Source organism: Apis florea, unplaced genomic scaffold, assembly GCF_048593485.1.
Source record: "Apis florea isolate Af1SG1 unplaced genomic scaffold, ASM4859348v1 contig_3203_pilon, whole genome shotgun sequence".
Lineage (NCBI taxonomy): Eukaryota > Metazoa > Arthropoda > Insecta > Hymenoptera > Apidae > Apis > Apis florea.
The window spans coordinates 7,314,878-7,341,880 of record NW_028256723.1 but is presented as its reverse complement, the minus strand read 5'-3'; the positions used below and the strand labels follow the sequence as shown (position 1 = coordinate 7,341,880).

The following is a 27,003-nucleotide window of genomic DNA, read 5'->3' as shown; positions in this document are numbered from 1 at the left end:
TCAGCTTAATTCTTCGAAATGAGGTTATACAGATTAATACGATAATAAGACGTTTAGAATTGATGTTTAATTTTTTGAATATAGATTGAATGCTAATATTATAAATGATAGTGTATGTGTAGATTTAAAAATCGTTGGAATGTAAAGTCACGATAATTTGCTTTAATGTGGTATATGAAGAACGTATATATGTAATTTAACGTCGAACATTCAATTGGTCGATTTAACGGTATCGTGTACGTTCACATATCCATGAAAGGTATGCTTGTCAAACCAGGAAATGTAAAAAAAAAAAAAATCTAGTTTTGTATAAAGAATATTTTGTTTTCAACAAATTTTATTTTCAAAAACAGAAAACTGACATCGAAAAAACATATTTTATTTTTTACATTTCTAATTTATTGAATTATTTATATTTAAAAAAAAAAAGTTTATATTTTAGTTAACACATTATTTATTTGTTCAAAAATTCTGATTATGGATTCTCTAAAAAAAAAAAAAAAAAAAAATATAAGAGTAAACCAAAGAACTTGGCGAGAGAGAGGGGAGAGAGCAGATGCCTATTTTTTCCGCAGCAAAAGAACGAACCTCCAAGTGAAAAGTACTTCGCCAATTTGGACACAGGGGTGCACGTCAGATAAGCGCGTGCGTGGGACAGTCATGCAGGCAAGAAAGCAAGCGAACAAGCCAACAGCAGCAGCAGCAACCAACCAGGCATCTCAGTCTCTTCAGTGTCCCCGGCTGCACATGTGTGCAGGGCATGAGGTCGCTCTCCTCGTCGTTCGATGTGTGAGAGCTTGACTGCCATCTCCCCCGCGTGCTGCCGAAGCGACGTTGCCGACTGTTCGATGCTTGGGCGGGCGGTGATGCCGGTATGCGTGTGGCAGGGCGCGGCGTTGCCATATCGACCGTACCTCATCACCGGGGAGCGAACCAGCAAGCGCCCCGCTCTACCTCTTCCCCCACAGTAGCGTTTCGTCTTTCTCTCCGTTTTATTCTGCTTTTATCTCTTGTCTCTCTTTGCTCTATCTCATCATTCTTTTCCTCTTATACTTGTTCTTTTTACATTCATATTAATTTTTTTTCTTTATTCTATAATCTTTTAACATACTTCAGCTTCCATATTGTATTCTCCGATTCTTTTTCTCCGTTACGCGGCGGACACCGACTACTTCCAAGCGATGTAAGGCGCCGCGGCACCTGACTGACTCAGCATTACCGACTTCGTCGTGGATTCCTCGCACGCTACACGCACTGTGTATAGCGAGCAGACCAATGCCAGACTACGCTGCGTGCCCCTTTGACGGCCACCAGAAGACTCTCCCGTATACCAGTCGCGCCCTTGAACAAGCGGACACTTGCGAATGTACCATACACTTTTCCTCCGTCTCTTTCTTTCTGTATACATACATAGTATATCTCTTTGCCTTTCAACTGCTCCGCGGCTCTCGCAATCTTGGTCTTTCTCCCGGGGCTTCTATCGTTTGCAAGGGAATCTTCTTTCTTTCTCTTTCTTTTTTATTTTCTCCTTATTCTTCTCTTCCTCCTACCGCACACTTTTTCTTGCCGGAACCGGTAAGAGCGTGATGTTCCGCCACTGGGTTCTTTGACAATGTACGTTATCTCGATAAAATGTAGTGACTTTATTTTCTTTATTTTCCGCCTGGTTTACACCTATGTTTTTAATTGGTTGGTGACTCGATCACGTCGTATTTCGATGATTTTATGCGTTTGTTTCTACTTAATTATACCGTGGATGAACTTCGAAAAGAATTTTGTTTTACCAAAAGATTTAACTTCGTCACTTCGTATCAATTTTTTCCAATAGAAATTTTTTTAGAAATGCAATAAACATTATATTATTACTTCTTCATCTTGCTTCGTCATTATTGAATCGATATCAATTAATATAACAAAGGAAAAGAAATCAAAATGTAATAAAATTTAGAAAGTTTATTCGTTTATAAACAAGAAACAACTAAAAATGATTAAGTGGGTTAATTTTCTAGTTGATTTCGAAATCGGAATTTAAGGATAAAATATTTAGATTGGCTAGTAAACTGTACAAGATGAATTCAGAATGGTTTGGTATGCAACAGTGATCCGACTTGTCAGAAGACGAACATTAGATATATTTCTATTACTTATTGCAATTCTAAAATATATTACGATGCATTTTATTTAATTTTCCATTACTTCTCACAGATTGCAAAAACTTCCCTACAATTCCTTTTCAAAATTATAATAATTTTGTTTAAATAAAAAATAAAAACAGTTCACCGAGTTCACATTAAGCGACATTTATTATTTTCCGGGAACTGTATATTGAGTTTATGCGGGACTTTGATCGACATTTAACGTTTCCATCTGGTCACCGAGTATTAATAGCATTATACATTTCAATATGTCTGAAATATTTTTGTAAGTGAAATAATAATGAGATATATCTCAAAAAACAAAATTATTTTAAATTTCGAATATTTCGAACAAAATTTTCTAACGATAAAGAATATTTGATCATCATTAATGTGCGCTTTATGAAGATTTTGTAAAAAAAAAAAAAAAAAAAAAATTGCTTCCTATATATTTTTTTATTGTAATAATCTGAATTCATAAAAAGAATGTTTTATGAATATATGAATAGTAAAAAACTAGTTATTTTAAAAAAGGTATGGTCATAATCATTCGATAATGTTTTTTATTATTATTGATTCCATGTTGTCAACATTTTTGTCAGAATACATTGTGATCAATATATAAATAAGTTTTGTCTCTTATGTTAAATTTTAAAACGATAGTTCCTTTAATTTTCTCCATCGGTGTTAATGATGTCCTGTCGCGTAATTGATTATAATAATACAGGAAAATTGTAATAATTTTATTAATGAAACTATTTCTACTTCACATGAACGATAATTTCTTTTTCTTTTACAAATGTAATAAGGAATAACGATTATAAATACATGTTGTCAGCCTATATCTTTAATATCGTAAATCTCACAATAATAAATATTCATTATCAAATATACGATACGTGTCTCTTAAGCTTCGGTGCAAATACTGTATTCGTAAAATCAATATCTGGTATACACGAAACATTATATTATATTATACTATAATTTCATTTAAACCATTAAATAATCATAATCGAATAAATATTTTCTATTTAAAATGAGATTTAACGTTAACGTTAACGATTATAATTATTCCAATATTTAATAAATAACGATTCGAATCGAATTTTTATATTTTTTTTTTTATTAATTTAAACATATTAACATAAATGATGAAAACTTCAGAATAACTTCATTCCATATATATATATATATATAATAAGAAAAATAAGAAAAGGAAACAAAGAAAATATTTGAAGCTTTCTAAATGGGAAATAAAACACGTTGTCTACTTCATTACACATAAAACTGCGCGACTACAGCGCTCAGGGGCAACCATATTTCTTTAACCAAGCACGGACAAGTTTATGGATTAGAAAAGCGAATCATAGAGCATAGGACGAAATCCAACTCGGAGATCACTATAATAATTTATTTACAATTTCTCGCCTGTATTTATAAAAAATTTCCACGGATGTACAATCCACAAGAGAGCGCGACTCTCATATATACGACGAATACGAGTTATCCAATCGTTTTATTACCGTAAAGAACAACCTGCACTAGCGGCTTGCTAATAATTTCTATTCTACACACTTTCACTTCACGCCGACTACTCCTTAAGCGGAGTGATTTTGCCTCGTAACGCGCCGATAAATTTACCCCGCGAACCTATGATATATACTTTTTCTTATTTCTTTCTTCCTTTTTTCTTTTTTCTGTGTAAAATGATGGCTCCGTTTCAATTGATCTCGAAAAGTTGTATATATTGTAAACATGTTTTCAACAAATAATTATAAAGGATTTTTATAAAAATTTAAATGAAATCTGATGAAATATTTGACTTGAATGCAATCGAGGTTACTGGTTGAAAAAAATAAGAAACGTTATTATAATATATAGTTTACTTTATTCTATAAGTACTCTGAGAAGGTGAAACAAGCGATCTTCTAGTTTAGACGAGATATATTTGAAAATTTTTTTCGGCCGATTACCGAATAATTCTCGTGATTTTCTCATTGTATAAAGATTAAATTTTTAGAGAGAATTATTTAAGAGACGGAATATTTATTTTATATTATATTTGATTTAGGAGTTTTGTAAATTAAAAATTATTCAAGTTCAATCAGTGTTCACATCGAAAATCATTCGATAATTCGATTAAAGCAATCTTGCAATGATAAAATTAAATAGGAAAGATATGAAAATTTTATTTTTATCGGTTTGATGACCTATTAGTAGTTAAGTCGATCTCAAGTTAAAAGATAACACGGATAATCATTGCCTGAAAAATAGTGAAGGCAATGTTACGACAATCAAATTACAACAATTGATAAATTACAACGGTACTATAATTATAATTGGAAATTTATATTCCATTTTATTCATCCGTTTATAACATTATATACATAATTTTCGTATAAAACAATAAAATTGTAAGTAGAAAATTTCACTTTGAAAAAATTGTTTTTTTTTTCAAAGTCAAAACTTAATAAAAATATTATGAAAAATATTATAAATTTATATTCACATAACTGTTGCCAATATTAAGTTGAATTGAATGCAATAAAAATATATTTAGAATAAATACATAATACGAAATCGAGTAGTAATTTCTAGTAATAATTCTTTCATAAAAAGTTAAAAAGTTATATGCAAAAAATATTCCACGCTTCTTACAGAAGTTATCTATACTTCATCATATTAATCGAACTGATTATCTGAATTTACCGATCGTTTAAACTTTAGAAGATTTAAAACGATTGATTTCATGATACTTAACCTTGAATTACTTTGAACGATTTTAACACGGATTTTTGTAAAAATTCCACAATTCTTACTATTTTCATTCAAATTTATTACATAAAAATAAATTATCATATATATCCTCGTTATCAATAACATTAATAATATACACAAAAAAATATATCCTCGTTGCTATTATTCTTAAAATATTTTACTTAATTTATAATACGAACAACCATCCAAACAAGCGCCCTAATAATACTTCGCACAATACGAACGCGTCAACAACTTCCCCCCTCCCCCCCTTGCTTTTAAATAAAAACGTATATGGAACAAAGTTGCCCGAAGGAGCACCGTCGGCGCGCGACGAAAAAAAAGAAAAATGGCGTCGTCGTCGACTCGTTCGAATCACAGATCCACGCTCCGCGATGCATTCTGAGCATAGTCGCGACCCGGCCGCAGGTTATATAGTCTAGCGAACTTCGATCACTTGTTGAGGGGAAGCCCTCGTACACCGCACCTCCATCTCCACCTCCTCATATGATATTCTCTCACTCTCTCTACTCACACCCCCTCCTCCTCATTCCACTGCTCTCTTTTCCCCCTCCCCGCCTTCTGCCATGCACCTTCTTCCCACCTTCGGTTCATGATCTATCTCCCACCCTGAACTGTGCCTCTCTGCAAGTGACCCTGACCTTACGTCAACTTCCGTATTGTCCCTATGCTTGGATTTTCGGCCAAATTGTCGAATTATCGAAAAATTATCGAAACACGAAATGAAATCTCTTTTTCGTTTTCTTAATATCATCGACCGTAAACGGTTCAAACACGATCGATGTACGATCAATATTCTAATAGTCACGATTTTGTGATAAATCGAGGATAGAAAAACAGTTAGTGGAACGAATTACAAAAATTATGGTTTGGGAATTTACAATATACGGGGCTTGATAGAAATAGTTTTGAAATAGGAAGACGCTTTTAGCGTTACATCGTTCATAAGTAAATTCGGATTGATAAATTTTTGCAGTTAGATTGTTCTTTTTTTTTTTTTTTTTTTTTTGATATCGTATGTCAGTCATTGTTGTAATCGCGATCAATCACTGTGAAATGAGGTAAAAGATGTCGTGTGAAGATGAAAATCAAGAGAGGGAGGAGAATTTTATAAGGAAGGGGAATTATGATTTAAAGAATTTTAAAATATTCAGAAAATATACAAATTATAAATTTGTCATAAAGGTATTATAATTTTCAAATTATGAAATATTGAGAAATAATTATCTGATATTCTAATAATAATAATAATCATAATAATAATAATAAATAATTTTAGTAAATTATTTAAGCAAAAACAAAAAATAAATATATAAAAAATATGAACTGTATTTAAAAAAGAACGTATATTGACGGATAACACGTTAAAATGCTATCGAATATAAGAAAAAAAAAGATGAAAAACTTTACTATGCTATACCGCAAGTTCACAACTACAGAAATATATACAATATTTATGTGTACATAGTATTGAATCGATTCTTAAGAAAAAACAAATCAATGATTCATATATTAGAGAAATAGATATTCAGAAATTTGATGCAATTAAATTGATAAAATATTTTATAATGAAACATACAAAAAAAATATAATATATATAATAAAATATTAAATTCTCATCGATTAGTAATAATAATTATATTTATTGCAAAATATTATTAAAAATAATTCTCGTGAAACATTTTAATAATAAATATTTGGAATTTAATATATTAAATCATTTTTATAGACAGAGCTATGTATTAAAAAAATTTGCAATTTTTTTTTAATTTAAAAGCATATATTTCTTTCGTGTTGTAAAAAAATATCTTTAATTCCTCTTTTAATAAAAAATATGAAAATAAACATTTAGACCGGTTTGAATCAACAAAAATCATGTTTACAATAAATTATTTTAAAAGATAGAGTAAGTGTTTTGGCTATAAACATGAAAACGAATATATTTTGAATATAATGAAAAAAAAAACGGCAGAAGAATGATGTAAGCAATCAGCAAAAATTGTAATTTTAACAAAACACAAGGTTCCAAAGTTATAATGTTAATTTGGAATATTATACATTAAATATTCTATGTTTTTGCTAAACATAGATCACATTTCTTCTGAAACATTATGAAATGTTATATAAAAAATTTGTAAGATTCTTTGATTGCCAAATATAAAATTTTGTTCATTTTAACATATTCTATTCGTAAACCGATTTAGCAATAGTAACAGAGAGCCAAGGATACCACGTTTAAATCATTTCAATCGCTTTGTTACTCATCACAGTGCAAAGAGACCTCGTTACGTTAGACGAATCAAAAATTACTACGTGAATCAAATGAACGACCAATTATTTCATTGAAAGACTTGAATCACTATATATAAACTTTACAAATTAGCTTCGAATGTTAAATGAAATATTCATAAGAAGAAATAAATTTAAATTTACTTTAACATAAAATTTCATATCGAAATAAATTCTTGCCTATATATATATATATATATTATATATATATATATCATATATATAAGATTTATATTTGTTAAAAAGTAAAAAATATTAGAACGTGATTCATTCTCATTGTTTTTTAAAAAATTCATCGATTATAATGCTTCGTACGTATCAATACATATGCATGAATAATAATATATACGTGCAAATTATTGTTTAAAAATTTGACAAATAGCTATATAAAAGCTATATAAGCATGTGTAACACATCGTCGATAAAATGAAACGATATTTTATTTTGACTCTTCTCTCGTCCACAAATATCATTATTAATAGTTGGAAGTCGAGATTAGAATTTCTATTAATTATTTTTATTTAATCATGAAAAATATATGCATAATATAATATTTTTTATGCGAAAAAATATAAATGTAAATAATTTACATTAAAAATTAAACTTATATGTCTAATTTACATCAAAATTATTTACGTTATTTTTATGAATACATAATGAAAACGTATTATTATAAATATTATCAATATTCTAATGTTATGATTGAATATCGTTTTCGAAGAACTCGATCGAAGAATAAGTGTATCCATTTCGCGGAACAATCGTTTTCCCGCGTTTCCGCGATGCATTCCTCGACCGTTAATCATACGTGATGGATCGAAGCTCGCATATTTGCTCACAGCAAGAAAAAGTTTCTCAATCCAAAAAATTCCAAATATTTTTTTAATAATAGAATGCAGTTACAGAGTAAAATTTGTGGAAAAAAAAAAAAAAAAAAAACTTAGTCGATATTGTATCACATTTTACATTAAAATAAAACATCACTAATTGATCATTGTTGTCATATAAATAATGTCTATATTTGAAGATTTATTATAATTAATATTAAAATATAATAAATCATGTTTATCCTATATTTTAATTCTTCCTTAATGTTTATTTATATTATATTATTCAATTTGGAAAGTTTTCATTACAAAGAACACGCATTCGTGCATCCTTCTTGCGCTTAGGAGCGTGCGCAAATGCTTGGGACACTCGCGTGTTCGAAATTCGAACCGAGTAAACGAACCGAAGCGATTTCGATGCGCAGAACCGAATCGAGCATCTGATCGGCCGAACGATATCCCGTGTAACTTGGAAACATGAAATGCGACGAAAATGATCCGAGAGATTTAGTCATTTTTTCTAAATTTTAATTTGACTATATTCGAATTAAGTTGCAATACTGGTTGCTTAAACAGCAAATTTTTTAATAGAGAGATTAGATTATGTGCAATATGTGAATTTTTTTCAGATTCAGATATTCAATATGCTCGAAGCATAAATTAATATTAATATAAATGACCTGATATATTAAAATATAAAATTATTTTATCTTCTTTTCTATTATATAACACGAGAAAAAGATATATCTCATTATTCTTGTTATCTTTGTCCCAAGCACATTGATATAATTTTCTTAGGTATATCTTACATATATGCACATTTATATTGATAATGATCTATAATAGAAATAATTTAGAAATATATACAGAAGTAGTAGTTAAAATAAATATCATTTTTTCAAATTTTTCTTAAAAATTATAATATTCTTGTATTAATATATAAATTAATATATAAGTTTTAATTGTTTTTATTTAAAACATAAAAGTAATAGTATTTCAATTTCATTATTAAATAATGAAAACAAATTATAGCATAGAATTATTTTTAAAAAATATAGATATTGCAAATTGTTTTAAAATAATGTATTTATTCTTTGCAAATTATTCAAATTTATAATTGACATAATATATGTAAAAATAAACTTTTACAGATTGCGTTTCATTACACGAATTTAATGTAATATAACGTAGAAAAATATATAAAATAAATTCATATTTAAACAATAACTATGATATATTAAAATTATTCACATATTGTATTGATAAAGAATCAAATAATAAAGAAACAAAAATACAATATAGTTCATATTAAATTTTGCTTTTTAAATTACATGTAATTACATTAATGTTTTATAATTCATTGTAAATTTCACATTTAATACATTGGAAAATAAATAAATAAATAAATAAATAAAAAGGGAAAAAATATTTAAATATGGACTTACCTTTATCCATCCGCCATGAGCAGTAACGACAACATACAGCAAATACAGATCTATATCTTTTCCATTGATTTTCGGATTTTTTTTGAAGGGAGTCCTAAAAAATATAAAATATATGATTCATAAAATGTATATAAATATATAAAATGAATTAATAAAATTAAATTAATAAAAAAGAAATAAGATCGATATGAACTATTTTACAAATATTGAATAAGATTTATCGAAACAAATTTTTATTAATGTATAGTTTTTTTATTTGTTAATGAATAAAAAATTGATTTATTTTTTTATACAAATAATTGTATATTTATATAATAATTGTATATAATTGTATATTACATATGTATAAAATAAAATATTATTCAATTAAATATTTTTTGTTTCTTAAAATTATACATTGTAATGCAAAAAATACAATTCATAAATGACATTATATTAAATAATATTGAAAAATAAAATTAATACTAATATATTGAAATATATTTGAAAATTTATCAAAAAAGTTAATCAAAAATATATAAAAGATATATAAAATTAAATGAATTAAATCAATGAACTTATTCTTCAAATATACACAATAGATACATTACAATATAGTTTGTTGCTAAGGTTAAGATCATTCAATATAATTAAGAAAATTTGTTTCTGTTTCTGAAACTAATAAAATATGAACAATGACGTAATGAACAGCGGTATTTTCGTGTGAAATAAATTGCAATTACTCGTTATATTTTAAAATAGTTTTAATTAATATTAAAATTTAATTATTACAAAAAGAAACATAGTTTATTTACAATGTTTGTAAGATCGAATAATAAATTCTTACAAAAAAAAAATCAAATTGATCATAATATTATCCATTTTAATTGAATGTAACCTCAATCGCAATAAGATACGCGACCGATAATCGTTGATAAAGAAAACATGGAACACGCGTAAACAAATAGCTTGCACAAAGGCGAGTCTCTCTGAGAAACTTTAAACTAAACGTACATAACCTCAAATCTATTCACATTCTAGGTAGACAACGCTAATTTATTAACCCGATTTACTTGCAAACCATTGCGATAAGAATTCTTTTATAGCGATGGAATTTTAATGGATAAAGTATAAAACGGTCGATGCAAATGAAAATACACAAAAAGAATATCGATGATAATAGTAAGATTGAAGTAAATAATGGAAGATTGGTTTGAAAGCAAACGAACGAAATTATCTTACCCTCTAGTCTCATGGAAGTGACGGAGATCCTTCAGGAAGTTTTCCCTCTCCCTTTCGTAGGTGACGGGGTCCTTGTTGAGGATCTTGGCCATATTCGCGAGTGATAGAGTGCGTGGGCGTGCTAATCGGGGTGTGCTCTGGGTTTACAGGGCACGTAGGGGCAGCAGACAGAAAGAAAGGTGCACATGGGCACTCATGAGAGCACATTTACGCCAGGAGTGTCCTGGTGCTATGAAAGAGATGGATATGCGAAGACGAGGACGACCACGGGTCGACACGGGGTCGCGACCCGCTCCCGACATCGGGTCGTCTTGTCCTGGCCCGAAGTGTCGGCCGGTGGCCTCTCTCGCGCGCGCGAAACGAGACAGCGGCTTTTCCCTGCCGTACACCGCCACCCCGGATCAGCGCACCAATATACACGAGCTACCGTGTCCCTCGCACTGAACTCGCCCGCGTGGGGAAAAATCCGAATGTACACGTAGTTCCACACACAGTAGTCACTACCGATCAACCGAGCGAACCGTGTTACGGGCACGGGGCCGCAACGCGACTTTCCTCGCGGCCCGATCGATTCACCTGTCACTTGTCAACGAAACGCAACGAATCCGTTGCGCCACGCACTCGTATCAACGATACTCGTGAACCTCGCGAACCGACGAATTCACCCGCGCGGTCCTACGCGAAGCGGCAGACCGACTCGAGACCGCGTTTCCCTACGAGCGAACGCTTGACGTGCGCCCGTATATCAAAATGGCGTCTCCTCCTGCCTGGCATCCATTGGCGAAGCCACAGCCAATTTCCCGTACGCTACGATAGCTACGGCCAGCGCCGACCCTACACACCGCGACACCGTTTCCGCTAACACACCTCGTACCGCACGCGGCACACCCTCGCACACTCTACGTCATTTTACAAGCGACACCGCGTTACCCCGACCATACCACAGCCTAGCCCTCGCCGCTTTTTTACCCTCGCCGAACCGTACAAACAAAATCCCGGGTCGCGCAGTATTTTTACTTTCAAAATGGTGTGGACCCCCCTCGTCAGTGGCGCACCGTTTGAATTGATCATAGGCTTCGCCGATAGAGGCGCGACCTACTCTGAGATGTTATACTGACATCTATCGGTATAACCAGTACGTTACACTAATTTCGAAGTAAAAGCTTTTTATTATACTGCGCATGTCCTTTTATGAATATACTTTCTTTTTAATCTTATTTTGTTTCTTTGAAGTCAAAATGCTTCTACATCTTTACCTTAGATCTTCAATAATAAATGTTAATTTACATTTTTTGAATTTATAAATAATTTGTATATTTATTGTTTTCAATACCATGTTCAGTTTATTATTAAATTTATTTGAATATGTATATAATTCTATTTTACAAAAATTTGATTATTTGTATTTCTATTGAATTTTCAAAGCATTATTTGAAACAGTTATTAATATCACAGAAAGATTTTTATTGAATTCTAATATAATTCATAATACTTTATAAATAATAATATTAATATTAATAATAATATTAATACTTGAAAACTTTATCATTATTATAATCTTTTTATGAATTCTCATAAAAACGAAACCGCCATAACGTTATTTGACCAATAGCAATGTTAAAAATTCTTCAATAGTGGTATAACTATCATAAATTTTATTACATTAATAATATATTTTTTTTTTTTAGTTTTCATATAAAGTAAATTAAGCATTAATAAATATGTACACTGTACATATGAATGTGAAATTCAACATTATTTTATTTTAACATATTTCAAAAATGATAGCTGATTTCTATGAAAAAGAATCAAAAATTATATTTTTAATATTCAAATTTTATTATTACATATTATTGCTTTTTATAACTATAATAAAAATTATTAATGAATTATTATGAATAAATAAATTATTGTATTTCATAAATAACTTATTATTTATTATTTATTTTTAGACAAAATAAACTAGTTTCTTTTACTGTAATAATGTGTACATATGTTCAATTCTCTTTATTTTGTTAAACAAGTATATTATTCGTGTGATTGTAACGATAGTATTATTCTATTCTTTGTATGATATAAATACTTTGTGAAAATGACTTACAAACGTAAAAAATATCATAGAGGTGATACACATTTGAAAAAAGGTTGGCGAACTAAAAGAAGAACAAAAGATTTAGATGAGGTATAATATAACCTAATTTTTATTTGAAACCATGTGAATCACGTGGGTATATATGATTGGCAATTGTTACACGATATTCTTTATTTTAGATTGATGAGGATTTGAAAGACAAAAATGTAAAGAATCTACTAAATCAAGAAGTAGATTTTGATAAACCAGGAGCTGGACAATATTATTGTATTCATTGCGCGTAAGTATTTATATTTGATAGTAATATATTAACTAATATATACGTGATATAACCTTTTAACATGCTCCATTATTTTATTGTATTTCTATTAATTATTTTTTGCATCTATAATCATTTTTATATTTGAATATTTTTATATTATATATCTAAATGTTTTTTTCATTCAATATTATAAATGTTCTTATAAATTGAAAACAATTTATTTTTTTTGTAGGAGGTATTTTATAAATGATACTGCTTTACAAGATCATTTTACAACAAAAGTACATAAACGCAGATTAAAAGCTCTTGAATTAGAACCTTATTCTATTGAGGAATCAGAAAGAGCAGCTGGTAAAGGAAATTACATTATTCCACAAAAAAGGAAAATTGAGACTATAAATTATACCAACTATAATATGGATGTTGAACCAGAAACTTCATCACAAGTTAAAATAGCTAAAGTGGATGCATAAAATTCTCTTAAGAAATATAATCTTTATTCTAAGAAGTTTTATTATATATATTAGTAAATTATAAAAGTTGTCAAATTTTATAAATGAAAATGACAAATTATGTATTACATTTTATACAGAAATGTATATATTCTAATAGTATAAAACATAATTCTATTAAATGCATTAGTATACTAAAGCATTCTAGCAGACATTATTCTTCTGCACTACTTGTTTCAACTGTTAAAGGCAAAGAATATTTTTCATTTTTAAGACCATATATAGATTTAGATGAGAAATTAATAGATGTTGATAGAGTGCAGAAAGATCTTACAGCTAGAGGATTAAATTTGAATGTTAAAGAAATTAAAAATATATGGGAATTTTATAAATCAGTAAATGCAGATAAACATAAATTACAATCAAAAAATGAAAAAATATCAAATAAATTAAACGTGTTATATAAAAAGGAAAATTTAACTGTAGAAGAACAAACAGAAATTTCAAAACTAAAAATACAAATTAAAACATTAAAACATGATTTAAATAAGATTAAAAATGCTCTCAAAGATTTAAATGAAAGTATTTTGGAAAAATTATTTCAATTGCCAAATGAAGTAGATGGAAGGACACCAATTCAAGGTCCTGTTGTACTAAAACGGGTTAATTCTTTGAAGGAACATCCAAAAGATTCAGAAAAGAAAAATCACATTGAAATTGGAAGACGTCTTGGTTTATTGGAATATAAAAATCCTATGCAATATTATTTATGTAATGATGCAGCTCTTTTTGAACTTGGGGTATTAAATTATGCTGGAAAAATATTTAGTGCAAATAATATGATTAGAGTAGCAGGTGCAGATTTCAGTCGAAGTTTGGTAATAGATGGTTCTGGTTTAAATCATGAAGATCCTACAGATGCTTTCATAATAAGCAATCATAGCGATGTAGATAAAAATTCTCCTAATCGTATGCATCTTGTAGGAGGTGCAAGTTTAATTTCATTTTTGGCAATGCATGCAAAGCAACTGATAAATCCAAATCATTTTCCAGTAACATATTTTTCAACTGGTAGACAATATACTCCTTTTCGATCAGGATCCAATCCAATTGGTTTGTTTACTGTTTGTCAAGCTTCAGTTGCAATTGCTTTTATATTAGTCAAAGATGGAAAGAGTGAAGAATATAGTACGCAATTTGAAAAATTATTAAATATTGCATGTAAATTGTATGATAATGTGTGTGATCATTATCAAATTGTTATGAGGCCTGCTTCAGAATTACGACCTTGGGAAGCAATGCGTGTATCATTTGAATTATGGTCTCCATTTTCGAAACAATATATAGAAGTTGGTCATATATCTACATATGGTGAATATTTTAGCAAAAGATTGCTAATTATATATCAGATACCAGATGGACAAAGCTTCCCTTCTGTGATATCCGGCACAATTTTGTCGGTACCACGTCTTTTAGGATGCTTGTTAGAACAAAATCCACATAAATTCGTTATTCCACCGAAAATATTAGAACATATGCCTATAAATAATATTTAAGTTTAGAAACAAATTTGAAAATTAATTTAATTATAACAATAAGATGATTTTTATATTGTATATACATATTTCGATATATGTATTTTGAGTGTTTTCATTTCTAGTATGTTTATTGATAAAACATTGTTTATATATTTTATTAAAAAATAAATATATTTGACATTGTAAATAGACGAAAGAATGCTTTTTATTAATATATAATACATTCATTTAAGCATTTAATATATTTAAATGTTTTTATCGAATATTTATTTTTTACAGTTATATATAGTATTTATAGTATTTGATATGTATATATATATATATATATATATATGTACACATGTTTAAAAATATACATATATATATAGTTAAAAAGAATACCAAAAATTGGTAATATGTTTCCGTCTATTGTTTTCATAATTTTGAAGTTTCTTTTGAAGAGCTGAAAGATTAATATACACACATGACTTTAGAATTTGGAGAATTACCAGTTCGAATACGAAAAATCGTTTATTATACATTAGCCTCATCAGATCAAAGAATTTGGGCAAAATTTATATTTCCTGGTGTACAAAATTTTTTGATACGCTCATTTTATACTTCTTTGCCAATGGCACCAGGTAAACTACATTTCTACATTTAAATTAATTTATATCATTAATCATTAAATTTTATAACTTTTTATATAAATTCTTACTAATTTTGTTACTTTCATTATTTTTAAATTTGTTAATTTCATCGCATTTATTATGAGATAAATATCTTATAGTAATATCATTCGTACAATATTTCAAACGTATTTAAATTTTACAATAATAAAATATAATTTATAATAACTATAACTATCATTTCTAATTAAAACAAATAATGGAAAAAAATTTGCTCTTTAAGATATAATTTGTTCGCACTTTTTGATATCTCGCGATATCTCTTATAATTGTAAAACAAAATATCATTGCAAAATATTTTATTTTCGCACATGCGATATATATTCTATTCAGATTATAACTATATGTTTTTAAATACTTTATTTAATTATATTTATATCAAATATAGGTTTTTTATGCAATTAATTGTACATTAAATTATTATGATCAGAGTTAAGAAAATATTTAATTTCTATATATTAGAAAATCTTGTATGTTAAAAATATATAATTTTATTTTATTCTTAATACAATAATTTGATCTTTTGATTAAATTTTTGATAGCATTTCTACTGACATTTTGGTTAATGAAATGGTGCCCGGAAGAACATAGAAGATCAAAAAGAAAAGATCCAAACTTATATTCATAAAATAACAGAAAATAATTTTGAGGATCACAATGGAACAATAATTATTTATGTTTTTATTCTCTTCCGTTATTATAAATTGTACTTTCTTAATTTTAATTAATTAAATCAGAGTTAAAATAAAAAGTATATTCAAAAATATTTTAGATTAATAATTGGAGAATTTTTTAAGAAGAAATAGTTCTAAATTATTAAAGTCATTGAAATGATATTGTAAAATATAAATGAAGTTTGAAAAGAAAAATAATATTTTGTTTTCATTTTCGACTATGATTGCAAATTAATTATTTATAATTTATTTATGACATTATTTAACGCAATTATATGTTTATTAATTCTATTTCAAAAATAAAATATATGAAATTTTAAAAAAAAAATTAAATATTGTTTTAATTAAAATTATTTTAATATCAAAATTTAATGAAAATGTTTCCGCAATTTCAATTTATTAAGAATTTAATAGAAAGATTTTCTACTATTTATATAAAAAAAATACACTTAATATGTTTTTAAAGTATCTTTTAATAACATTTTCATTTTAAATTAAATAAACAAAATAAGGATTAAATAAATAAAATAGATATTGTTAAGATATTGTTAATAATCCAATGCGCAAATTAGAGCTACACCTCTTTTGATCCAATGAGCTTGTGGTTGTTTACTAGGAATCTCCATCGGTAATACAAAATTTGTCGAATGTCCAGTTGTGCTTAACACTCCTGCTCGGTTGATAGTTTTATATACGGGACAAACATAGATTCCTTCGGGTTCTTTATGATGTACTTCCGGCAATAATAGAATTGGAGGCATGTCTAGAAAAAAATATTTATATAATTATTTGAAATTAATACAAAATTAAAAATTAATATAAAATAATTGATATTTAATGAAACATAAAATATGATTAAAAAAAAAATAAAATATATGTTTGGATTTATACTTACGATATTTAATAATAAAAATTATTTTTTATTAATTTATATTTATCTATAATTTAAATTTTTATTATTAATTTATTATTTTATAAAAATTATGAAATATCAACATAAAATGATGCAAAAATATTTTTTGATTTTGTATATAATTGTATCGTAATTGATATATAATTGCAATATGCAATATGAAATATGTAATAAATATGTATAAATGATAATAGCAATTAACAACATCCTTTAAATGAGATAAAATTACCATTTTATAAATCTCTTTAAAATATAAAAATATAAAAAAATTAAAAAAAAAAACATGAGAAAAATATAAAAAAATTTAAATAAAAGCAACAATTTTTAGTAAGAATAATAGATAATTTAAAAATTTACTTATTATATTATAAAAATACTTATTATATTTATACAATGAATAAAATATATAGACAAAAAATAATAAAATATGTTGAAAAAATGTTGAAAGAACATATTTATATTTTTCGTAATGTTATATTATATATATATGTATATATACTAGTATATAATTCCTTAGGAAAAGATTCGTTCAAATAATTTCCATCCCATCGGCATCCTTCAAGAAAGAGACCATAAATAATACAACCATCTGGCGGTCTTTGTTTTGGCATTTCAGTTTGTACCTAAGATTAAAAATAGTTTCATATTTATAGATATATTCTTTTTCTATTTATATTTATATATATTTTTATTCATATTTATACATATTATTTCTCATAATTATATATTATACTTTTATACTTTACAATATCAAATAATATTCTAAATAATTTATCAATTAATTAGCATTTTGAATAATTTAGTTGTTAAATATCAGATAATTATTGGTTAAAATTACTTGAAAACTAAAATCAATTGCATCGATGGAAACAACGTATTTTCGTGCAAAGTTTTGTAAAGTGCCTGTTAAAAATGCTTGCGGAAAATAGAAACCAGAAATCCAAAAAGCTGCGGGTATTCCATAATTTTCCCAAGATTTTAAAAATTCAATTCGATCTTTCAAATCCAGAAACCAAGCACCTATTTCAAATTGATAAATATAATTTATTTGTAAATTGAAAACTGAAAGAAATTCAAAATTCAAAAAAAAAAAAAGAATTTGGAAAATAAAAATAAGTTGAATTTGCATATGATTGTTATGCAACAAATTTAAACTTATATAAAGAAACAAAAATTTCAATTCTTTAAATTGATAATTAGCATTAGCTTAAGATATACATGAATGCTATTAATAAATTCAAATTTAGTTACAAGTTGGAATCGAAGATTACCAAGAGGTTTTAAAGAGGGATATCCCTTATCTTCCCAAACTGTTGGAATCTTATAGTTGTACAAACTTTTTGACACAGTTTCTAAGTATTCTGACATAACGACGAATCCTTTTAAGGCTTTCAATAGATCTTCTAGCGTCGATTTTACCACATCCAATAAACCATTATAGCGTATAGCTTCTTGAATGAGTACGGTATTAAATGATTCTTCGTACAAAACCGGATATCTATACACATATATCTCTAATATATTTTAATTTCTTAAATGTTTCGTTATTCTTTCTATATCGAAAATAATGTTTTTAATACTTTTGATATATAGCAGATAAATCAAAGAGAGGAGGCATTGTCGCCAACATATCAGAGGCTAATTGAAACGTGACTTCTTCGATACTTGCAGCTGCGATTCCAACTTCTTGTGGCTGAAGAGCAAGTAACGTGTCCAGACACGCATATGTTTCAGCTTGAGCGAAGCTAATATCCGCATTCGGATGCATTCCGAATAACGCAGGATCATCGTTTAGAGGAAAAGTTTTTATATATTCGATATAATCTTCGAACGTTGCATCGGTTAACTGTAAAAAGATGAAAGATTAGTAAAAATATAATAAATAATATATTCCAATATTCCATAATAACTTATTCTAATGATAATCTTTAAAATATATGCAATGTTGTATGAATAGCATCAAGCTAACAACTCTCAACTAGTAGTAATACATGAATGATTTGTAACAATATATATTCGTATTAAATTTTATTATTTTAAACATTTATTTTCAATATTATATATATGACTCTATTTATTCTGAATAACTACTAGATAAAATAATGTTACAAGTTGAAAATCGCTGCTTTTATTAAGGGGATACTTCTAATTAGCGAATGATAATATTAATTTAACAAGTTTATTTTATTTATACGCACTTGATAATATCCTTCTACATCAAATTTATATGTCGGTGACAAAATTTCTATTTTGTAGAAATCTTGCAATATGGTTAGCACACATCGACGATCCCAATCGTCTGTTATTCGACCACCATAATTGATGTGGCCAGCTGTGTATATGAGTACCTATGCAAATGAATATTACAAGTTTTTTCTTTTCTATAAAGTAATAAAAAGTTTTTTTCTTTTTTTGCTGAATGATTTTACCCTGAACGGAACAACGTCATATTCTAAAAGAAACATGTGCAATTGTGATATACATATTCTTAAATCACCATCAGTGAATTCGTACGCTATATTAAATCCCAACGAGCCAAATTTTCTTCGTTCCAGTAACACAGAATGAAACAAGCATAAAGAAAACACCAACCATTTAAATTGCTGAACTTTAGGATGTTCGGATGCTAGGAAGATTCGCATTTCTGCCACTTGTGCTAAATACGCACGAAACATATTTGCCTGTGAACAAAAATAAAAATATTTTCTTATTTCAAAAATATTTCCTATTATAAATAAGAATTTAAGTTTATTTAAAAAAAAATGAAAAGTTGGAAAAACGTTTAATATATTGAGAAAATGTAAGATTTGAAAAAAGAAATTAAATATTTAATTAGTTAATGGTATAGCAAAAAAATAATGAGTAAAAAAATAAGGCTTTAAATTTCAAATAACATGATTCTTTTACTTTTATTCCCCTAGGAGGTTCGATCGTCATTTTGCTACTGTTTTGAAGAATACTGACAGGAAAATCAGGGGATGGCGCGGATGTTAGCCATAAACGGAAATCACGATGATTAGTTTGTCGTGTTAATAATTCAACCAACATATCTAATTCTGGCATCCAACTTGGAGCCAAATGGCAATTCTATAAAAATATATTTACATTAAAATTTGATAATTAAATTTATTATTTTTAATAATTATAATTATATATATATATATATTTTTAATTTATTTTCTTGATTAATTTTTAAGATATAGTTTTGCATCTTATTAAAAATTATGCTTTTGATAAAATTATTTTATTAAATTAAAAAATTATAATTTTACATCTTAAAATTTTCATCATTAAAATTATCTTCTATTTATCAGTCTTAAATTTATTTTTTTTTTTTTTATCAAATTTATTGTTTTTTCAAAAAATAATGAACAGATAAAAATAAATTTTTCAAACCTGTATATTTAAAAAGAAAAAATTGTGATTGTGACCGCAGAAATCGTATTTCTTCTTCATTATATTCTATTGTTATATTATTATTCTGTTTTTTTATCATTGCGTAATAAAATATTATTCTACATTTCTTATTTCCTCTTTTAATTCACAAGATCAATAAAAGAATTGAATTTTTCAATAGAAATTATATTCTATTTGGAATCTATTTCTTCAAAAAAATATCAATTTGCATTTATTTACAATTGAATAGTAATGCCAAATTAAAAAATTAATATATTGAATAATAAAATATGGTAAAATATGGTAAATATAGTAAATTCGATAATTTCTTTCTTTCGAATTTTTAATAAAATAAAATATTAATTGCAATGCTAATTTTTTTAATAAATACTTCTTATTTAATATTTGACAAATATTTGCATTAATGAGTTATTGTTGAATAAAGTCGATAAATATGATAAAATAAAGAAGGAAAAAGAATTTCAAATTTGATTCTTTCTCATTTTTACTTCCTCAGTCAAATCACATCTTTTCATATCTTTATTTCCTTATCAAACCGCAACTCTATCTCCATCCAATTCACCCCCATTATATAATAAATCATTTTCCACTGGTTCCGCCTTCTCTTTTATATATATTCTGGAAAGATAAAGACCATACTCTCCCCTTTTCTTTATCCCGTATTTTATCACCTTAGGGAGAAGTCTTTTCTTAAAGCAAGAATGTATTTATTAGATCAATATTGACAATGGTTTGTGGTTATCAAATTATCAAATTCTATTGTAGTTGAATATTGTATATATAGGAATAAGTATTAGATTAACGTTTTCCAATCTTGATTTTCTTGTAATATTTAAAAATAACTTATTATTATAAATAACTTACAATAATCCATTTTTTTCACATAAGATTAAGATAAGAACTATTAAAAAAACCCTCGAAAATTGCTCGAGAATATTCTTATTTTTATTTTATTTCTTTTTAATAATATTAATTTTATAATATTAGACATAACAGACATAATTCCATATTTTATTGCAATAATGCAATATTCTATACATTTTAATCATATAATGATTCTTTCAAATCTCTTATAGAGAAAATATATGTACATATACCTGGAAGAAACACCAATAACCGGTTTCTGCGGATAACTTTAACATAGCTTCTGCTCTGGGTCCTTGTCCTTGCCCAAGCGAGATGGCATGCAATTTCATGGTCATTTTTAATTTATCCGCAAATTTGTATAATTCTGCTGCAGGATCTGTACCAGGGGACAAGATGAAAATTATAGGCGTAGTTGGAGAAGATTCGGCATAAATTGCTGACAATTCTGCAGTTTGGGGCTCAATAAATTCTTGGCCTAAATACTTGGCTATGTACAATTGCATCGCATTTGTCACTTTATCGGGTCGAAGACATTTCAATATTAACATTTTTTGAAAATCATCAAGTTTCGATTGCCATGGTTCTGGATAAGAAATCCTGGAAAGAATTAAAATAAGTACATTTAATTTAAATTAAATTTCATCATGTTCTATTTTGAAAATTTAAATTAAAACTTAAATTATTAAGTTAATTTAATTGTAAATAATTTTTAAAAATTAATCTACACTTTTTGCCTGATTGCTATACAATCTTTTATGACTTTCAATGACGTATGTTAGAGGAACATGTTGCTCACATATGCGCTTCTTGTTCATCGAATATATTTTTGAATTGAGATACATTCCTTGTGAAGAATTCCACGAAATTCTGGAAATTTTCTAATTCATTGAGTGCTTGGATCTCCTTCCAGCAACGTGGAGTAATCCATTCAGGCGCCGGATTTGGAGCCTCCTATAAAACAAATTTTATAATTTTAATAATTAAAATACGTGAATATCATTTTTACCGTATTACCACATTTTTAAAATAATTGAAATCTATTTGTTACAAAATATAAATGATTATATATCTATATTGTTACAAATATAATACATTATAAATGATTAATTATTTTTAAAATTAGATAATTCAATATATTATTAATTTTTCTACACAAATTGGATTATTATTATCCAATTTCTTTGGAGTTTAATTAATTTTCACCACGACTTTTTATAGGATTCGAATTTACATGTAAGACGAATTGGGTCAAAGCGAAATCATAAAAAAAAAAAAAAAAAAAAAAAACAAAATGAATCGAGAAAAAGAATTGAAAAGAAGCTTTTCAAATTTCACTCTCATAGTTCATTAAACTCATTATAATTCTCACTATCATGGGTATAGGTCCGGACAAAAAATGCCTCCATTCGATCGCATCGATTAAGTCATCATTCATACGAATTCTGGCACAGACGAGGAACGCAAAATGGAGCTTGTGTTTTTCAAATAAACTACGGCATACGTTCGAGAACAAGGAGAACATGAATTTGTGATTGATATTGGTCACTCGTACCTCGATATCTCCTAAACAATATCATTCGCTAATTAATTCGCTTTCATCTTCATATTTATTCATAGGATATGAATGAATGATTATTTCTGCATAGTTTTGAAATGAACCGTGTAAAATTTTTTTTTTTTTTCGTTAAATTTTTGTACTAGAACATTAATCCTTTGCAATACTATTTCCAGTGTGGTTATACACACATTTTATTTTACAGATCAATGTTTTTTAGATGTTTGCTTGTTCAGATTAGATATATTATTATAAATGGATTTTAACTTTTTTTATTACTTATTTATTTTCATTAAATAATTTTGAACTGCAAAAGGTTAAAGTTATTTTTTAAACTAACAATAAAAGAATCATAAATTCATCTTTCATAAATTACATGTCTTGATATACGACATTATAATTTTTGAATTAATGATAGATTAAAGAGATATATACCTGTATATGTAGATTATAAATATGAATGTTGAATAATTAATTTAATGCAATTACATATATTATACGTTTTGGGTATAATTATGCCTCTAAGAGTGAAATAGTTTATGTGGAAAATAATTAATTATGATGTTTCGTATAGTGTATATAGGCAAGTAATTAGTGTACAGGATATTTCACGAACCGCTCTTTTCCGTTGCAAGTATGCTATTGTTGAAGATCTCGACGAACCATTCGAGCGAGTACTGATACATAGTGTCGATATATTGCAGATCGGACAGACAAAAGTATAGAATCCGTCCCTGAATCGCCACCGGAATATAGAGCGATCTGGTCATGTCGATGTCTGCTTGAGTGATCTCGGCTTCTTTCATTTTTACCTATATGTCACATATGGTAAATTTGTTTATTGGCCGCTAGAGAGCGGATCGATCGAATTTTTGTGAAGTGTAGATTTTAGAAAATAAGAACGATCATTTTATCCGTTTCTTAAGCATGAAATGGACAATTTTATAAATAAATAAAATTTGTATAATTGGTTTAATTGATTGTAAAATACGTTAAAATCAACAATTTAACTTATAGGATTTATTTATCAAGAATTTCAAACCTTGATTTCTTCGCTTTTAATTTTGGATGCCTCTAAGGTGAGAATAAGATCCATGTCGTCGACAGCAGAGCCCTCGGACACGGTCAATCGATATAAAATTCTATCCTCAATTTCCAATAGTTCTTTCTTCATCTCAGCATTGGCCAGAATCAAAACGTTTCTCGCTTGCTCAAGATCAGGTCGTTCTTGAATCGCGACCAAAGACAACATCTGATCCTCGAGACCGCTTTTATATTTTATATTTTTTTATCAATGTAAAATATTTAATATTAAAACCGTATATAAAAATAAAAAAAAATACGATTTTGAATTAAGAAATGATTAATTTCAGAATAATACGTGTTCATAAATGAATCTGAGAATTGAATTACTTTCACTTATTTACTTACGTTTCGGTGAGCGCAAAGTTAACCAATAATATCTTCACGCATACTTCTGGTGTGTAATGAGGATTTGCGAGTCTCGTTGTGAGGAAAAGACGGAATTCTGTATTATAAGGAACAATGTTCTCCCCAACTTTAACACACCATTGGCCACCGTGTTCGAATAATGATCTTAAGAAAATTGAATCCAAACCAGCTTCCAGCTCGAGACCAATATTCTCAATAAGACAAGCTCTTCCGAATCGAACGCATGACTCGACCACACGAAGCAACTCTTTATCTGTCATTCTTGCAATGGATATACCTTCCTCTTTGTACTGCATATCATTGAATTAATTAGAAACAATGAAAAAAAAAAAATTTATATAAGGTTAGGATTGTACAGGTTATTACGAGAATAAAATGTAAAATGTATTTGGTATTTTGATCAGTATTAACTATTTAGATTTCTAGATTATCTTCTATCCGCCACTTTTGACTCGTACAAAGAAAAATATTTTAGTAAGGATTTTATTACTTATTACCAAAGCACGTATCCATTTGTTCGCTTGTGCTTGAGGGTCTATGAAAAGTGGCCAACGTTTCGAATGCATTGCCAGGACGGCATTTTCCACGGATAACATATCTCTAGGTAACCCCTCGATTTGCCATTTTCTTATCTCCACCTGATCTCCCAGAGTTGATACAGGGTCGCTGCCTGGCGTGTGCGGCACGCCTTCACCGAGAACTTTTTTCCAAGAATCTAAAAGCCTTTCTCTGTATATATCCGTGAACGGTGTCAAATAAGCTATTGCACCTGCGAATCAAATTATTATATGCACATATAATATCATATTATATAATGTTAATTTTTTTGAACGTTTTTTTTTTAACCAAAATAAAATCTTTTGGATGAAGCGTAGAGTGAAAAAGTGGCGAGATGTATCTACCCGAGGCTAGCAGGATATCACCAACGGCATTTTTCACGGATTCGCGAAGTTCAACCACGGTCGAGGCCCAACGTACTTGCTCCCCGGCAAGACCCACTATTAGTCTGACAGCTCTTCCCATTCTGTCCTCGCAAAGCTGCTTCTGCCTTTCAAGTTCGGCTTTCCTTTCCTCCTCCTCCTCAAGCTGCTTTCGCAACAAGGCGATACCTTCCTCCACTTCTTTCAGCCTTTGGATCGCGGCGCTCAGAGCCTTCTCGGTCTCAAGAAGTATTTCCTCGGCCTTTGCCAACGCTTCCATCTTTGGTTTCACTTTTTTATTCACGAAGTACCAGTTGTACATCGCGTGTACCCATAGACAAAACGAATGGCACGCCTTTGACACGTATTCAATCTGAAAAGGAAGTGATATCGTGTCTTAGATAAAATATATAAATATGATAAATATTTTTATGCGATGGAATATTTTTTCTCCTTCTTTTCTTATTTCTCTATGATTAATTTACCGCAAGAAAACTTCCACTCCAAAGGATGTAATAAAGGATTAACGAGTTGGAATCTACGTATCATCCATTTATTTATTTTTATGGAAAAAATTCCATAAAAAGATCGTATTCTCGTAGGCGTTGAATAATGTCGTTCTATTTTTTTCTTTTTTTCTATTGGATCTTATCCAGAAATCGTCAAAAGATTCTTCCTCTCGAGGAAAATATAAACTCGGAACGAATTGACGTAAGATAATTCGCACAGAATTGAATTTCGATGACATTTAATAAAAATATATTTTTAAACTATAAATAATATAATATTTAATAATCTAATGTACTTTTAACGAATTTTTCAAACGAATTTGACGAAGATAGAAATTGATCAATAAACTTTGATCGACTTTTGAAAACGAATTATGTTGTATCTATATTTACATAACTTTTTTAATTAATTTTTATTTAAATTTTTAATAGCTGGAAAAATAAATAGCTTTTTAATTTCTTTTTGGATCGTGCACCATCTTAAAAAGATTTTAATATTTTTTTCTTCAATAATCAATCGAACGGATTGCACCAAAAAATTGTTGAACTAACAAATGTAACATCACGATATTCAATTTATTTTCCTACAACGTACGTTGATGCTCCTAATGGAAGATATACAATAAGAAATCGTTTAACATTGAATTAAGAAAATATCAAATAACGAATACAAACCTTAGCTGGCTGGAAGTTAGGGTCTTCAATATAGACTTTTAGCTTATTGATTATTTCCTCCGTGAGTTGTTCCTTGTCAAAATTCTCCATGGAGTACAAAAATTGGCCTGGATCCGCGAGTAACAGGCTACCAGGTGTCCAATAATCCAATTTTATTTCTTTTTCTCCAAATCTTCCTGTTACCTCAATCTAAAAAAAATTCATTCGTGTAAAAAAATGTTTCACTATACGTATAAATAAATATTTTTATAAATCTCAAAACCTGCATTAACCATAGATGAATGCTTGATGAATCTTAATTTATAATCATTTTC

The 27,003-nt window shown here is 27.9% G+C and overlaps 5 protein-coding genes and 1 long non-coding RNA gene across 10 annotated transcripts in view; 3 read left to right on the top strand and 3 right to left on the bottom strand.

Annotated features, from left to right (window-relative positions):
- Window positions 1-11,671, bottom strand: part of Bap170 (Brahma associated protein 170kD) — a 49,612-nt gene extending 37,941 nt beyond the window's left edge. For 3 of the 5 annotated variants that reach the window (XM_012484760.3, XM_012484762.3, XM_086910698.1), the window contains exons 1-2: window positions 10,696-11,539; window positions 9,475-9,568 (exon numbers count right to left, since the gene is read on the bottom strand). In XM_012484760.3, coding sequence (XP_012340214.2) covers window positions 9,475-9,568; window positions 10,696-10,787 — 186 coding nt within the window. In that variant the 5' untranslated portion in view covers window positions 10,788-11,539. Of the gene's footprint in view, window positions 1-9,474; window positions 9,569-10,695 lie in introns of all 5 variants that reach the window. The other 2 variants (XM_012484763.3, XM_012484761.3) reach the window with 2 other exon arrangements.
- On the bottom strand, window positions 304-1,604 carry LOC147657213 (uncharacterized). Its single transcript, XR_015292718.1, has 2 exons — window positions 1,411-1,604; window positions 304-1,341 (listed from the first exon to the last, which is right to left on the bottom strand). It is a non-coding gene; the product is annotated as an uncharacterized LOC147657213 (long non-coding RNA).
- Window positions 11,522-15,235, top strand: LOC105735067 (zinc finger protein 593 homolog). The gene is made up of 4 exons (XM_012484847.3): window positions 11,522-11,830; window positions 12,648-12,877; window positions 12,967-13,067; window positions 13,282-15,235. Exons 2-4 carry the CDS (start codon window positions 12,788-12,790, stop codon window positions 13,520-13,522), a joined length of 432 nt encoding a protein of 143 aa, XP_012340301.2. The 5' UTR covers window positions 11,522-11,830; window positions 12,648-12,787; the 3' UTR covers window positions 13,523-15,235.
- On the top strand, window positions 13,606-15,235 carry LOC147657212 (serine--tRNA synthetase-like protein Slimp). The gene has a single exon (XM_086910706.1). The coding sequence runs from the start codon at window positions 13,606-13,608 to the stop codon at window positions 15,055-15,057; it is 1,452 nt and encodes a 483-aa protein (XP_086766832.1). The 3' UTR covers window positions 15,058-15,235.
- Window positions 15,236-15,379: 144 nt separating this feature from the next.
- LOC147657211 (cytochrome b-c1 complex subunit 8) lies at window positions 15,380-16,576 on the top strand. Its single transcript, XM_086910697.1, has 2 exons — window positions 15,380-15,659; window positions 16,250-16,576. Exons 1-2 carry the CDS (start codon window positions 15,503-15,505, stop codon window positions 16,333-16,335), a joined length of 243 nt encoding a protein of 80 aa, XP_086766823.1. The 5' UTR covers window positions 15,380-15,502; the 3' UTR covers window positions 16,336-16,576.
- A 265-nt stretch (window positions 16,577-16,841) lies between these two features.
- The window catches only part of LOC100865902 (dynein axonemal heavy chain 1), a 69,095-nt gene continuing 58,933 nt past the window's right edge, over window positions 16,842-27,003 (bottom strand). The window contains exons 43-59 of the mRNA XM_086911090.1: window positions 26,690-26,878; window positions 25,488-25,878; window positions 25,083-25,354; window positions 24,565-24,875; window positions 24,176-24,401; window positions 23,750-23,945; window positions 22,948-23,141; window positions 22,375-22,529; window positions 21,809-22,175; window positions 20,202-20,381; window positions 19,724-19,975; window positions 19,493-19,642; window positions 18,875-19,140; window positions 18,566-18,792; window positions 18,133-18,314; window positions 17,794-17,917; window positions 16,842-17,144 (exon numbers count right to left, since the gene is read on the bottom strand). Of these exons, the coding sequence (XP_086767216.1) occupies window positions 16,930-17,144; window positions 17,794-17,917; window positions 18,133-18,314; window positions 18,566-18,792; window positions 18,875-19,140; window positions 19,493-19,642; window positions 19,724-19,975; window positions 20,202-20,381; window positions 21,809-22,175; window positions 22,375-22,529; window positions 22,948-23,141; window positions 23,750-23,945; window positions 24,176-24,401; window positions 24,565-24,875; window positions 25,083-25,354; window positions 25,488-25,878; window positions 26,690-26,878 (3,897 nt within the window). The 3' untranslated portion in view covers window positions 16,842-16,929. The remainder of the gene's footprint in view (window positions 17,145-17,793; window positions 17,918-18,132; window positions 18,315-18,565; window positions 18,793-18,874; window positions 19,141-19,492; window positions 19,643-19,723; window positions 19,976-20,201; window positions 20,382-21,808; window positions 22,176-22,374; window positions 22,530-22,947; window positions 23,142-23,749; window positions 23,946-24,175; window positions 24,402-24,564; window positions 24,876-25,082; window positions 25,355-25,487; window positions 25,879-26,689; window positions 26,879-27,003) is intronic.

What these genes read in the sequence shown, in the direction of transcription:
- LOC105735067 (XM_012484847.3), top strand. Translation starts at nt 12,788, where the DNA reads ATGACTTACAAACGTAAAAAATATCATAGAGGTGATACACATTTGAAA. An exon ending in GAACAAAAGATTTAGATGAG is followed by an intron (nt 12,878 to 12,966) that starts GTATAATATAAC and finishes TCTTTATTTTAG; the next exon opens with ATTGATGAGGATTTGAAAGA. An exon ending in TATTATTGTATTCATTGCGC is followed by an intron (nt 13,068 to 13,281) that starts GTAAGTATTTAT and finishes TTTTTTTTGTAG; the next exon opens with GAGGTATTTTATAAATGATA.
- LOC147657212 (XM_086910706.1), top strand. Translation starts at nt 13,606, where the DNA reads ATGAAAATGACAAATTATGTATTACATTTTATACAGAAATGTATATAT.
- LOC147657211 (XM_086910697.1), top strand. Translation starts at nt 15,503, where the DNA reads ATGACTTTAGAATTTGGAGAATTACCAGTTCGAATACGAAAAATCGTT. An exon ending in TTCTTTGCCAATGGCACCAG is followed by an intron (nt 15,660 to 16,249) that starts GTAAACTACATT and finishes AATTTTTGATAG; the next exon opens with CATTTCTACTGACATTTTGG.